This window comes from Coptis chinensis, chromosome 1 (genome assembly GCF_015680905.1).
Source record: "Coptis chinensis isolate HL-2020 chromosome 1, ASM1568090v1, whole genome shotgun sequence".
Taxonomy (NCBI): domain Eukaryota; kingdom Viridiplantae; phylum Streptophyta; class Magnoliopsida; order Ranunculales; family Ranunculaceae; genus Coptis; species Coptis chinensis.
Window position 1 is genome coordinate 60,745,420 of NC_141456.1, and position 14,142 is coordinate 60,759,561.

At 37.4% G+C, this 14,142-nt stretch overlaps 1 protein-coding gene across 5 annotated transcripts; it reads left to right on the plus strand.

Annotated features, from left to right (window-relative positions):
• Positions 1-661: 661 nt before the first annotated feature.
• On the plus strand, positions 662-8,386 carry IP5PII (myo-inositol polyphosphate 5-phosphatase 2). 5 transcript variants are annotated; one of them, XR_015220874.1, is made up of 12 exons: positions 662-1,445; positions 1,535-1,634; positions 1,723-1,815; positions 2,351-2,438; positions 2,568-2,672; positions 4,037-4,088; positions 4,196-5,044; positions 5,140-5,324; positions 5,786-5,894; positions 6,399-6,579; positions 7,270-7,494; positions 8,004-8,386. XR_015220874.1 is itself a non-coding variant. In XM_086604308.1 (12 exons), the coding sequence occupies exons 1-11, from the start codon at positions 1,416-1,418 to the stop codon at positions 7,472-7,474; spliced, it is 1,965 nt and encodes a 654-aa protein (XP_086460434.1). In that variant the 5' UTR covers positions 662-1,415; the 3' UTR covers positions 7,475-7,494; positions 8,004-8,386. The 5 variants fall into 5 exon arrangements, 4 of the variants coding, with proteins under 4 accessions (XP_086460434.1, XP_086460440.1, XP_086460444.1 ...); XM_086604308.1 differs by having other exon boundaries at positions 6,431-6,579; XM_086604314.1 differs by lacking the exon at positions 4,037-4,088 and having other exon boundaries at positions 4,213-5,044; positions 6,431-6,579.
• The last annotated feature ends 5,756 nt before the right edge of the window (positions 8,387-14,142 follow it).

A 14,142-nucleotide genomic window follows, 5' to 3' on the forward strand; every position in this document is an offset into this window, starting at 1 on the left:
GGAATTTTAACAGAGCTCGAAAAATACCTGTTGTGAGAACTTTAATATTAAGATATAGATAGATATAGATCTGTATGTAATTATGTAATAATAAGAATTACATATGGATAAGGCTTCGCAAAATAAATTAAAAAGGCCGGGATAGATGACTTTCCAACCATCACAAATTCACTGCCAGAAAAGAACGTGAACATTTAAAATGAGGTTTCGAGCTTGAGCCTCTTGGGCCCCTCGGTTAATGGGGATTGTTTGTTTCATAAAGGCGTGACCGCGTGCGTACGCCGTGCCCTAGCCTCCTGACTATGGGTCTTTTCCAGCTTGTTCGAGTGCATACTGTAACATAATACGCATTGGTACTTTGGAAACAATCATGCTGTCAGTTGTCTGGACATAGACAGGTGAAAGTAGTTACCCTACACAGTAGTACAGTACAAACAACCCAATTCAGTTATTCTATTTCTATGGCTGTTGTATAAGTCGTCCTCGAATCGAACTTCAGCCACGTCCTATAAAGTGTACTAACCTTAGTGCGTTGGGTCCACTTTGACCCAAGCCTCATTTTGTCCAAAACCTTCGTCTAAACTCTAGACTAGTAGCAGCAGCATACCCGTCACTTTCTCCCAGCTGCCTAGTTTTACCTGTCACATTTTTTTATTAAATCGTCCATGTCAACTCATCACCCAAATCCAGTTTTTTAGCTCATTCCTGATAATGGGGTGCATGAGTTTTTGACACTTCATTAGTCCAATGGTATAATATAACTTTGTTTGTTTATAAGATGTGTTGTCTTAATTACGAACGTACATATTTTTTTGCCACATTGAGTATCACTGCTTGCGTAGTACTAGTCGGTCACTCGGTCGGCTTAGTTAAATGTTATTTACATGCATTGGTTACTATATTGCCAAGTAGTGTAGTGTTTCGTTTTGTGAAGATTTTAAATGTTGTGGGTTAATAAATTATCTGTCAATGGTTCATCTTAACCACTACTGCCAAGTTGAGGGAAATGAGTAGTGGCTGTTTACATCAACTGATTTTAGATTTGTTACATGGAAAGTGACATTTTGATTTTTAATACAAGGTCTTTACTTGGATTTTCTTTTCTTTTGGCGGTTGGATATTGCAATCCAGAACAATGTGGAGAGGACCACATTTTATTGCAAGTTGAAGTCATGGAGTTCTCTTAAATTGACTGCATACTTTTTCTGTCCTTTCTGTTTGGTGGTAGAAAGAATTTTTTCAACCATTGGCTGTCTTTGTAGTTATGGTCTCAAATCCTCTTTTTAAAATTTTGGGTATGACTTCAACGAGCGTGTCCTCCATGTGTATTTGCTTCACCTATTTTAAAGCTGAGGCTGTCCTCTATATTTGTTATGTTATGTTATGTTATGTTCTGAGTTTCTATTGAAAAGATCATGAGAAGCCGGAGAACAAAACGTTCTGAGGTAAGTTCTGTTATCTTATGTACTTGATACAATGTTTTTCATCTATAGATGTTAATGGGTATTAATAGTGTTGCACAAATTTTATGCAGCCTTTTTGGCCTTCCATGGTGATGAAGAAATGGTTGAATATTAAGCCCAAGGCATATGAGTTTAGTGAAGATGAAGTTGACACTGAGAGTGAGGATGATGGTATGTGTGTAGTTTAAACTTGCAATCTGTAGTAAACCATTTGCAATACTGTCCAAGTCTGATCTTATTTTCTTCAACTTCTATTCAGCATCGTCCGATAAAGATGTAAAAGAAGACATCGGTAGGGATCAAGTCTGCAGCACACTTGGGAACAATCCTGTAGGACTGAGTCAAGCTTCAGGCAATTATGAATTTAGTTATTAACTGCAGTTTAAAATGATGTCCAATTTATTAAGTTAGTTGAAGACTTCCAAAGAAATTAGATGCATTTTTCACCAAGAAATCGGAATGGATATGTGAAAGTAGACCTCTTTATATGGCATACTTGTAGTCAGCCATGTTTGCTCCACAGGAGAGACAGTTCCGCCCACCCTCCGCCCCTTTATTTTTTTCATTTTAGAATCATGTCCATCTTATAAGAGGAGTTGGTGCTTAAAGCAGCCTCACATCTATAAAACTTTAGTGTTTTGCCTTTCTACTCAACAGTTGTCGTCTCAAAAAGACTTGCATGCTAGTATTAGAAAGAGACCAAATAACCTTTTGGTTCCCATAATTTCCTTTTTCCCATATATTTCATTGATAATATCCAAATAGTCTTATTACTGCCGTTAATCTTTAAACTATCCAACTGAGATGGGTTACCCTTTTTATAAACTAAATTGGACTGTTTATGTACTCAAAGTCATGTTAATAACTTTTGTACTTGATCTATTCAGGGATATCACTAAAGGGACATCTGTTAAGAAAAAAAAGAAGAAATTCTGAAACTCTGCGCGTTCAGTACATAGACACAAAGGATGTGAGGTCTGAATGCCAATATGTGTTACTAGGCTTCCATTCTTTCTATTGGTGAAATATTTGAACCATTGATTTGATATAATAAGATGGCCTTACTAAGTCTTTTATGAAATCGGTGATTTTGGTGGTCCATAGGGTAATGATAGGTACGTGGAATGTTGCTGGACGACCTCCGGGTGAGAATCTTGAGATTGATGGCTGGCTTTGTTTGGAAGAACCTGCAGACATGTACATTCTCGGGTGAGTCTTCCTTGTGTTGTGAATCCTGTAGGCAGTTCTAATTTCTGAGACCTAGCATCCATCTGTTTGAAGTAAGCCTGAAAAGTGGATTCCCAGTTTCTATGAAGATAATATGTTATAGTGTTAATTGAGGATGAGGAATCTTCTCTTTTCTTGCTGGACATCACTTTTGGCACAACAGGTAAAAGGTCCTATTCCTTTGCATGACCTTTTATTGTGCCAATTTCTTGGTTCCTACCTCTTACCACTTCGGTTGATCCAATTCATCTAGGAAAAAGACTAGGGTCATGCTATGTTCTTCCAGATTTTATTCTGTTTTGAGTATGGTCGGTGTCATCAATAGTTTACCTTCACGCTGTGGTTGTCTGTTTTTGTCAGCCTCCAATTGTCACATTCTGCATCAATCCGAAACGTCTGATCATAAAACTCTAAAGAGCACTCTTCAGTATTATTCAAAACAGTTAAGTTATATTATTGCTAACGAAGTGTCGAAGAAGAAAGTTCAGAGAGAAAAGAGAGAACTGTTTAATTAGTTCTGCCCTTCTCTCACTACCCTGGGACACTTCCCCACCCTTCGGGTGGGCGAACGAAGTGTCCCACCTATTTAATGACTCACGCAGAACTCAGGATTTTCATTTAGTTTCTTCTAAACCTAACTCTGGATCCAATGAGGACCCATTTCATTTCCTTCATGGATAGGACCTTTGTCCATACTCCATAGAAATCTAGTGTGAATGTGATCCAATGACAATTCTAGACGTGTCTTAGTCTAGTTTAAATTTTCTATTTTTCTACTTTCTATTAAATGAGATATGAAACGGCAAGAATAAAGGTCCATTTAGAGATTGATCTGTCATGGTTGTTTCCTTGAGGGAACATACTGTTAGGTCGTCGGTTGCAAAACATCATTTTAGTTGGATCTCTTATCTATAAAATTCAATATATGAGAAGAAAACTCATGGGCTAGGCGCGAAATATTCTCCCTCCCCTATCTTTCATCTATGTAAAGTTGTATGTTAACTGTTTTGTCTCAATCTTGTGCTTAGGAGGTTGGTCATCGTAGTTTTATTTCCGAAAGTGTACATATATATTTAATTTCAACTATTTATTAAAAAACCTATATTGGTTTTCATTTTCATTTCACAGACATGATACGAGGATTTTCTTGGCTTGTTTTGTTATTGTTTGTTTATTTATTTGACTTCGTACACTTACCATCTACTTCTTAAATATACTGTCAGTGAAGTATATCTTGTTTACTACATGACTATCCTGCTTTACGTGAAAACCTTAAAATCGTTTGATTCAGCCAAACTTGACAAGCCTATTTCACCCATATTGATATACTTTCCACTTTCATGAAGCAAAGTTTTTATTAGTACAGAATTGCTGTTTTTCAAGATTTGGAAGCTGATGGTATGTCAGCATTTTTTTTCACTCCGTATGCTATTCCTTGTTAATCTTTTTATTTGCTTACCGATTTGTTGATAATTCGATTGGAAGCTGAAACTGTCATTATTTAGTACTTATTTTTTTTCAGTTTCCAAGAGGTGGTTCCTTTAAATGCTGGGAATGTACTTGGAGCTGAAGATAACAAGCCAATTCCTAAATGGGAGGCAATCATTCGCAGAACTTTGAACAAATCTTTGCAACCAGAAGTAAAATATAAAAGCTATAGTTGCCCTTCCTCTCCTGTATTAATGGAATCTTCTGCTGCCGATGTGCTTGCAGATGCGGGTGTTGTCCCTGAAATTGAGGTCCTGGGGAGCCACCATCTGAGGCTTAGTGATGAAAGTTCATTTGGTAGAGAAGGCATGGATGGTGTAGTCTGTATGGAGAATAAATTTAAGTTAGATAGAATATATGGTATAGTTGGTGACAGGAAATTCGATTGGCCTGAACATTCATTGGATACACCATTGAAGCTTTATCCTTCCAAGAAAGTTTTGGGGAGAGTTTTCAGCAGTTCTGCGAGAATTGGTTTTGATTGGATGGAGAATTCTTCAAATTTCAATATTCAAAATCTATCATTGCGTGGTGGTTTGAAAAGAGTGCATCAAAGCTCTGGTAATCTAGGATTGCTTTGGATGGAAAACGAAGATCAGTGTGAGGTGGTTGATTCACCTTCTGATGTCTCCGACATGTTGAGTGATGAGGAAGATAGTTCTCTTGTGACACTAGATGGGAAGAAGTTTGATTTTGAAGTCAATAAAGAAAAAAAGAAGTCCCGTGCAAAGTATGTTCGCATTGTTAGCAAGCAGATGGTGGGGATATATGTATCCGTTTGGGTCCGTAGAAGGTTGAGAAGGCACATCAACAACTTGAAGGTCTCTCCAGTTGGAACTGGTCTCATGGGCTACATGGGAAACAAGGTCTAATCCTATTATTCATAAAATGCAAAGATCTACTTATGAACCTCTTTACTGTTGAAATACTTCATTGTAGAATTGCACAATTGTTACTGTAGGGATCTGTTTCTCTCAGCATGTCTCTCTTCCAGACACGACTTTGCTTTGTTTGTTCACATTTAACATCTGGGCACAAGGAAGGGGACGATAATAGGCGCAATTCTAACGTGAATGAAATCCTGCGACGTACTCAATTCTCCTCTGTCATCGATGATGGTCAACCACTGAAAATTCCATCACATGAGTAAGCATTCTCTTAAGATTTGATGTTCTGTGTGCATAAGCCATAGTCTTTCGGTGTGGTACTTACGGTTTTGTAGAATGTTTGTTGGATTTGGATGAAGCTAGTTACTAGTATGTTTCACGAAATTTAATATGACTACGAAAAACTTTTAAACTAAATGTCTAAGGTCCAAAGCTTTCCGTTACAAATAAGGCTGAAGTGTGTACCTGATAGGATTTGATGTTTGTAGTATACATGGAGGTGTTATATAATGGCATCTTAGATGTCTATGTTATACACTAGTGCAAAGTCTTAGGTTTCCTAATTTGCAATCAAGGACTTTATTCTTCAAAGTTTGATTGGATTTTACTCTTCAATAAAACTTTCGTTTATATAGTGAGACTAATCAGCACCATGCAATTAATCTTTCAGTTTTTCAGTTGTATGCAAGTGTGTGATGTATTTTGGTGAATAATTAACAGTCAGATATTCTGGTTTGGGGATCTGAATTATCGCCTCAATATGTTGGACCCTGAGGTGAGGAAGCTTGTTGCCAGGAAACAGTGGGATGAACTTATCGAATCTGATCAGGTAATAGTTGTATTATAAATTATTAATAACTCGTTACAAATATTCGACCTGGGAACTGAGAACAATAAACCACACACAATTACCATATAGTCCTGCACAAATATGTTGGGCCATTACACTTCAGTTCATTGTGATGTAGATTTGCCAGATTGTTTTTTGTGACTTTTGTACTCATACACTTGACCAAGTCATCTGAGGCTGGAATTCCCATGTATTGGATGAATGCATAAGAGATTTTTTATGTGTAATAGAAATACTAAGGACTTGCAGCTTTCTAGCATACACGATCTTATACATGCTGTGGTGTTACAAGAAATTTGCCATTATGTCAAAAACTTCCCCACAATATAGGGAGGGTTTACAATTTGATGTTCTCAGGATGGAGCTAACTATCATAGTAGTCTTTCTGACCTTTATCAAATAAATGCCGTTAGCACCAAACTGGTGTGTGGTACAAGTGATTTCTCATCTAGCTTCAGCTTCAATGATTTTTTTATTCTTCAGATGTTAAGTAGCACTTACATCGATCTTGGCAGTTAAGCAAAGAACTCCGTCTTGGGCGTGTTTTTCATGGATGGAAGGAAGGGGTGATAGATTTCCCACCCACATACAAGTATGAAATCAACTCTGACAGATATGTCGGGGAAAACCCAAAAGAAGGCGAGAAGAAGAGATCTCCAGCATGGTAAGCGCTACTCCATTGCAATCAATCATCTACACATACTGTTGATCTATATGATATAACAGTAAACGTATGTTAGATTTTTCATTCTCTACGCTTAACACCTCAAATGTCCCATGCTTCTATTTTAGTGGTTTGCATTGTCTAGTGGTAAGCATTCTTTTGAGCGATTCTAACCAACAGAACTAGAGTAAACTTCTATTACTTGCCATGAGGACATGAGGTATCCTAAGTATGTAAGTAGTTGGATTAGTTGGATGGGTGAAAGATGTGGAGGACATTTTTGTCGAGGGGCTACAAACAAAATCATGAAAATATCAAATATAAGAGTAGATGCCCGCCAATTTAGTGCTATTACTAGCCATCTTTAATTGTTTCTCTAAACCTGCTTGTTCAACCTTCTTTGTCACTGCTTTATTGTTCACACTTATCCTTCTCTTCTTGGCATTCTGATAACTTCTCTCCGTAAATATTCAGAAGAAAAGAGACATGGATGGTTACAGTCAATAGTTAATTGATTCTGATGTGAGATCTCTTTCGCCTACCTGGTGACGGATTTCTTTTCTTCCATAGTGTTTTTATACTTGCCTATTTCGTGTTCGCACTGATTTCCAAGTAGTCATTGAACAGACACCTAGTAAGCTTATTGATTAAATTCTCATGACGAATTGTATATATGGGACTACCATGCAGGTGTGATCGCATACTATGGTTTGGGAAGGGCATTAAACAACTTTCTTACAAGCAAGCTGAAATAAGGCTCTCAGATCATCGTCCAGTTAGCTCAATCTTCTTGGTTGAAGTCGAAGTGTTTGACAGTCGAAAACTCCAGAGGGCTCTGAAATTCACTAACGCTCTAGTGCATCCTGAAGTTTTCCCCAGTGAAGAAGGGGATTGATAAAATTTCACAATTATCAGGTAATAAAGCAACCCATGATTGTACAGCAGCATTATTGAGCAAAAATTCAATACAGTAAGGACGAACTCACTGATTATCCATTTTATACCTTAAGCTTTGTAGTTTTACCCATGTATCGAATATAAGACATTACGGCATAATTCAAGAGATTATAGCGTGGCATCGACAAACTGCAAGTCTGACCCGCGTTTCACTGGGGAGAAATGTTGGACAACATTAACATCTGGAGTACTCTTAACATCTGTTTGACCGCTTGTTTGGTCATAATTATTCCAAGTAGAACTTTTATCATAGCTCACAATTGGGGATGACCGGATGACAGTGTGTGGCAAGGGTGACTGATCAATTTGATTTCTACTTGGGGCTTGGGAGTTTAGGAGTCACCACTTAGTGTCTTAGTCGTTCTATACCATTTTGATATTGTTTCAACTTAGTCCAACCATCAGATTTGTGTACAAAAGCATGCGTGGACACTTACATGGTTCTGACCTCTGTTATTTCCTTTCAGATTGCGCTGCAACTTATGTAACCTTGCAGATTGAGTGAACTGGTTTAAGTGTTCAGAAGTCGATTCTACAGGCCTCCTTGGAGTCTCTTGACCATTGTTAAGATAGAATTCACGTATGAGGAGTTGAGATGTAGGCTTCAAGAATGAACAAATCCATGGAAGAAATCATTTGATCGGATGCTGACACTTTATGCTGATGTTTGGGAGTACAAAAATGTAATATTATTAATATAGTTGGTTAGATTTAGTGCTAAAAAGCATGACAAGTTTCTATATTTGAGGGATGAAAATGTATATATATTTCAAAATCAAATATGCACTACACTTCCTATCAATGGTTTTAGATAAAATTGTAGAGGGAAGGTTACGGTATTGTCTAAAAAGAGGTTTGTGTTATCTATATCCAGCCGTAGAAGATGTCTTAAGACTAAAATTTATAAGCTGTAATATGTAGCTTTTGGTGTGTCAAATTTACAGGCGACAAAAATGGCTAATGCTCGGTTGTTCGGCCTAGCATTACGAAAGAAAGAAAAGGGACCAAATGGAGGTCCATAATAACTAGTTACAAAATAAAAAATAAAAAATAAAAAAATTGAACGATGTATTTTTTTGAAGCACTAAGCCAGCCGCTAAAAAACAAATAAAAATGGTAAAAACTTTATTTCTAAATTGATAGAAATGTGGAAAGATATGATCATTACTACATAGCTAAATGGTTATAATATGGGGATGAGGCTCTAAACTCTAAAGCATTGGGATTTCAATTCCCCAATCAAATGTGGGCTTCAAATCATGGGGCCGGCAAAGCCATTATGCGAGGCTTTAATATAGATAGATAATTAGTTTATATCGTATAGGAGATTTTTTTTTTTTTTTTTTTTTTTTTTTTTTGTCAAGCACCGTAATCGGATTTAGACATTCATTAAAAAAAAAAAAAATAAGTAGCTCAATTACGGTTTCTACGGTTTTCTCAAAAGTAATTTAGGCTTTTTCACGGATATTTTAATTTCTCAATTGATAGAATGCCAGGCTTTAAAAACAGAAAAGATGTGATTATTACAATATTATTAATTAGTATATAGTTAACTTAGCTAGTTAACATATGGGGATGGGGCTCTAAAACAATGAGATTTCAATTTCTTTGTCAATAGCTTGCGAGGTTTTAAATACGGGGATAACAAATCCATTATGTGATGCTTTAAAATAGATGATTGATTTACAACGTATTGTTCGGGCATTTTGTGTTTTTCTTGTCAAGCAAATCGTGAAAGCATGTAAATCAATTAGCACAACTGGTCCAGCCTTGGGTTTGCTCCCCAATGATCACTAGTGCGAAAAAGTACCCGGTCGAATTTCCAACCAGGACCACCGGATTAGTCGAGGTGCGCGTAAGCTGCACTTTCATAAGTTAACAAACTATATACGAAATGATCAAATATTGTTGTATACATTTTTTTAAAATAAATTGGGTAACGAAGTGTACCACGTTTTGCAACGTTGGCTTCTGTTTCACTTCCGTCCATTTTTTTCCCCCACGTGGCATGCTATTTTTCTTTTTCTCTAATTATGTGTTATTTATTTTCCATTGTGTCCATCTAAACATTGTCATGTGGTTTGCCAACACAAAACATAAACAACTATCACCTTCTCCAACTATCATTTTTATGAATTTTACACCCAAAAACCACCACCACACTTCACTTCACGTGGTAATCTTATTTTGAAATTTATTATCTCATTTTCTTTCCTATTTCAATTTGATTAATATATCACACCATAAATATTAATTGCAATACTGTATTTCATAGCTAAGGAAATTGACTCAGAAGTTTTAGTGGCTCGATAGATAAACGTAAAAACAATATTTTCCGACATTGATTTAGACATGATTTAGACATGTGTTGTTAAATTAAATTTTGGGCTATTTGACTTATAGCTCTTTGGGTATCATTATTTTATTTAGTTAGAAATTTGGGACGTGTTACATTACTGTCCATAAAAGAATCTGGGAGTATGACCTCTGGACATTAGAGTCGACCTCTAGACTTAGAGTCGAAACATTAAAGTCTACAGTTGCTACCACCATTAGTTTCTGTTAGGACCACAACTCAAATATACTCACTATTTACCAATTACTAATAATAGTACAAATTTTTCTTTCAAATGTAACAAGTACGAAAATGTCAATCCGAGTCTAGTGAAGATTCACTATGTTTTTAAGACATATTTTCTCCCTCACGATGCATGCTATAGGTAAGGGAATGAAAAACTGTCTCCCAAGATAGAATATAATTTTCTTTTTATGAAAAACATCACTTCAATTCTACCGAATCAGCGAACTCAACATTGTGTTTTGACTAAGAACAGAGATGAGAAGAGATGTTGAAAAGGATGTCTCTTCATGCAAAAATGTATGATATTTATAAGAGAGTGGTGCCTTTTCGAAGCAACATAGCAACTGGTCGAACAGTCACATTTTTCGAAAGGGCGTACCTTTATGGCATAATACAACATTTCGAACCATTGCATCTTTCGAAAGGTCGCACCATTTCAGAAATGTTTTCTCTCTTTACTGTTTTAAGTGAAACTATTAAGCCTTATGGGCCCTAACGGATTAGGCCTTGCTCAGAAATTGGTTGTCCAAAAAGAATATACATTACACATCACCTAGCCATGCCCAATCCCAAGCCGAGTCGGCTGGATGGATGGCGGCGGCGACGGCGATGACGCGCGCGCGTGTTTATTGTTGAGCTTGATTACGTTCCGTCTCCATGGAAAATTAGTGGTACACCTTGGGGCAAGTGCCGACTAGCAAAGTCGATAAAATCTTTGGATGATGATACCAGAGGTCTGGGGGGCAAACCCTGCCAGCATCAAAGAGTTACTGATCTCATTTAAAACAGGCTTCCCAAAAAAAAGAAAAAAGAAAAACTATTTAGTGTTCTTCCCATGTAGGACTAAGTGTTTTTCACACTTATTTTTCAACCATTTCATCTCAAGTGGGGTAACTTAGGAGATAAATTACTAATTCATTTCTCAATCGATTTGTGCAAATTCAAGTTCCATGTGTTTACAACACTTTAAACTTTTAATTGCACACCCATTTTTCTAACAATCCCCCACATGAATGAAAATTTGCCTTTTTTCAATCATAAACATCGGATAGTTGTTCTCTTACAAATGAAAAGTTACCGCATCTGGTCAAGTAGCATGGGAGACCTTGAACTTGCGTTAGTGAAAGACGATCATATTTAATTCGACGATCAGTAGGCTTCAATTAATGTCCTTGAACTGTCAGCTGTTTGTATAAACCTAGACAATCATCTTCACGCAGTACCTTCTTGAACATAGTTGGTTCTCACGTTTGTGTTCATTTTGGCCTTGAACATTTCTTGGGTTTCAAATAGTGCTTCTGAGACATTTTCCTTTAAAATTCTCATAGAATTAAAGCGGCCCACTTCGCACTAAAATAGATGATTTCTATAAAAAAAAGTATCCTGCAATACTCCACTTAGATAACATAACTTTCCAGGATATAATAAATCATTAAAAACTTCACTTATCCTGGTTCTCGCGGCAGATATGCACTATCTTATCATAGGAATGGGTTAGAGTATGGTATTACTCTCCAGTGGTAACTGAGTCACAGACATAATTCGATAAATTGGCCCTTTGAACCAATATCTTTGGATCTCCAGTCAACTAGGTTGGTTTTTCCATTATGAGGCCTCTTGGTTGATTATCTCAAAGGCTTCAAGCGCGCCTATTCTCCTAGATAATCTTTCCACTTGCTCTCTTATTAAACCTTTTGTAAGCGGATCCGCAATGATATCTTTAAACCTTACATAGTCGATTGAGATAACTTTATTTGAGAACAATTGTCTAACAGTGTTATGTCTATGACATATGTGTCGAGACTTCTCGTTATATATACATGCTACTTTGCGCTATACCAATAGCATATTGACTATCACAGTGTACACACACTGTTGGCATAGGTTTAGCCCAATTTGGAATATCCTCTAGGAAATTTTAAAGCTACTCTACTTCTTCTCCAGCCTTGTCCAATGCTAAGAATTCTGATTCCATAGTATACCTAGCTATGCACATTTGTTTTGAGGATTTCTATGAAATACCTGCACTTCCAAGTGTAAAAGACATATCCACTTGTGGACTTTAAGTCTTTAGTGTCAGATATCCAATTAGCATCGTAGTACCCTTTTGAATTGGAACGGCTGGATATCTTGTATAGTGCAGACCATAGTTTTAAGTATACTTTAAGTATCCAAAAACTCTAAGTATAGTTGTCCAATGATCTTTGTCATGATTACTTGTATATCGACTTAGCTTGCTCACAGAGTATGTTGTAATGTGTTAGGTATTGTACAATTTATGACATACATTAAACTGCCAAGTATACGATAGTACTCTAATTGAGATATACTATTACCAGTATTTTTGGCTAAATGAAGGTTTATGTCAATTGGTGTCCTTTTTGGAGTGATGTTGTGATATCCCTGGGCGAGGCCCAAGGAGGGGGTATGATGGAAAGGCGCCTAGCCCAGGTATGGATGACAGTTGAGCCATGGTGTGATCTCACTCCGCTTAAGCAATTGTCCAAAGATCTTGGCTATGAGTAATTAATCCACCAAATTCTAACATCGAGGCCTTTTCAAGTACAATTGGCTATAGGGTTGGTGAGAACTCCATAGTTAAGCGTGCTCGGGCGGGAGTAGTTTTCAGGATTGGTGACCTCCTGGGAAGTCCCGTTTGGACAAAACCCCACATTGTCGGAGGTCTGCAGTGGCTAAGTAGGGACAATATCGACGTGGTAGGAGATGTAGGTTGTTACAAAATGGTATCAAAGCCGAGGATGACTCAATCTTAAAGTGGTAGCTAGGAATGTGATACTCCTAGGCGAGGCCCGAGGAGGGGGTATGATGGAAAGGCACCTAGCCTGGGTATGGGTGATGGTTGCGCCATGGTGTGATCCCACTTTACTTAAGTGGCTGTCCAAAGATTTTCGCTATGAGTAATTGATCTACCAGATCCTAATGTTGAGGCATTTTCAAGCACAATTGGATATGGGGTTGGTGAGAACTCCACAGTGAAGTGTGCTTGGGCTTGCTATGGGGTTGGTGAGAACTCCACAATTAAGCGTGCTTGGGCGGGAATAGTTTTCAGGATGGGTGACCTCCTGGGAAGTCCTGTTTGGACAAAACCCCACACTGGAGGTCTGCAGTGGCTAAGTGGGGATAGTATCGACGTGGTAGGATGGGGCGGGTCGTTACAGATGTTATATTCCTTGAACTTTTCAAGAATCTTCTCAATGTAATGAGATTGTGATAGAATAAGTCCATCTTGCGTCCTAGAAATCTTTATTCCCAGGATAGCATCTGCGACACCTAAATCTTTCATGTCAAAGTTATTAGACAACATTTGTTTGGTAGATTTTATGACATCCATATTACCACCCAAAATTAGCATATCGTCCACATATAGACAAACAATGACACTTTCTTTTTGAGTGCTTTTGACATAAACACACTTGCCAACACTCGTTTATTTTGATACCGTTTGACAATATTGCATTGTCAAATTTCTCTTGACATTGTTTTGGTGTTTGATAGGAGCCCAAAACTGTAGTTTTAACCCCTTAACAATAATACTTTTAGACCAATTATGCAAGTAATAAATAAAAATTAAAGCTGATTACGTGTTTTTATGTATTTCAGGCATTGGAGTCAATTATGTGTAGAAATATGTCACTTTTGCGAGATAAAGGAGCAAGGGTTGGTCGCTAAGAAATTATGTGATTAAAGCCCAAGATTCAAGGAGAAAAAGCCTTTTTAAAGCCCGGTCAAAGCTGAAAAGTCAAAGTCAACGCGGGCAGAAACAGCGCGTAAAAAGTTAGTAGAACTTCCGAAGGCCGTATCTTTGGACTCAGACCTCATAATTGGGCCTACCTTATGTCAAAACGACCCGCTTGGAAAGAGCTTTCCAATGGTCCAAGACTTGACCCAATCAGAAGAGCAGAAGTAGACGAAATGTCTGTTTAAGTCAAATCCAGCTGAAAAGAGCTCTGTAGTATGAAGAAATTAGGTTTTGGGCTCGATTTTCCGGCCCAAAACATGGCTCT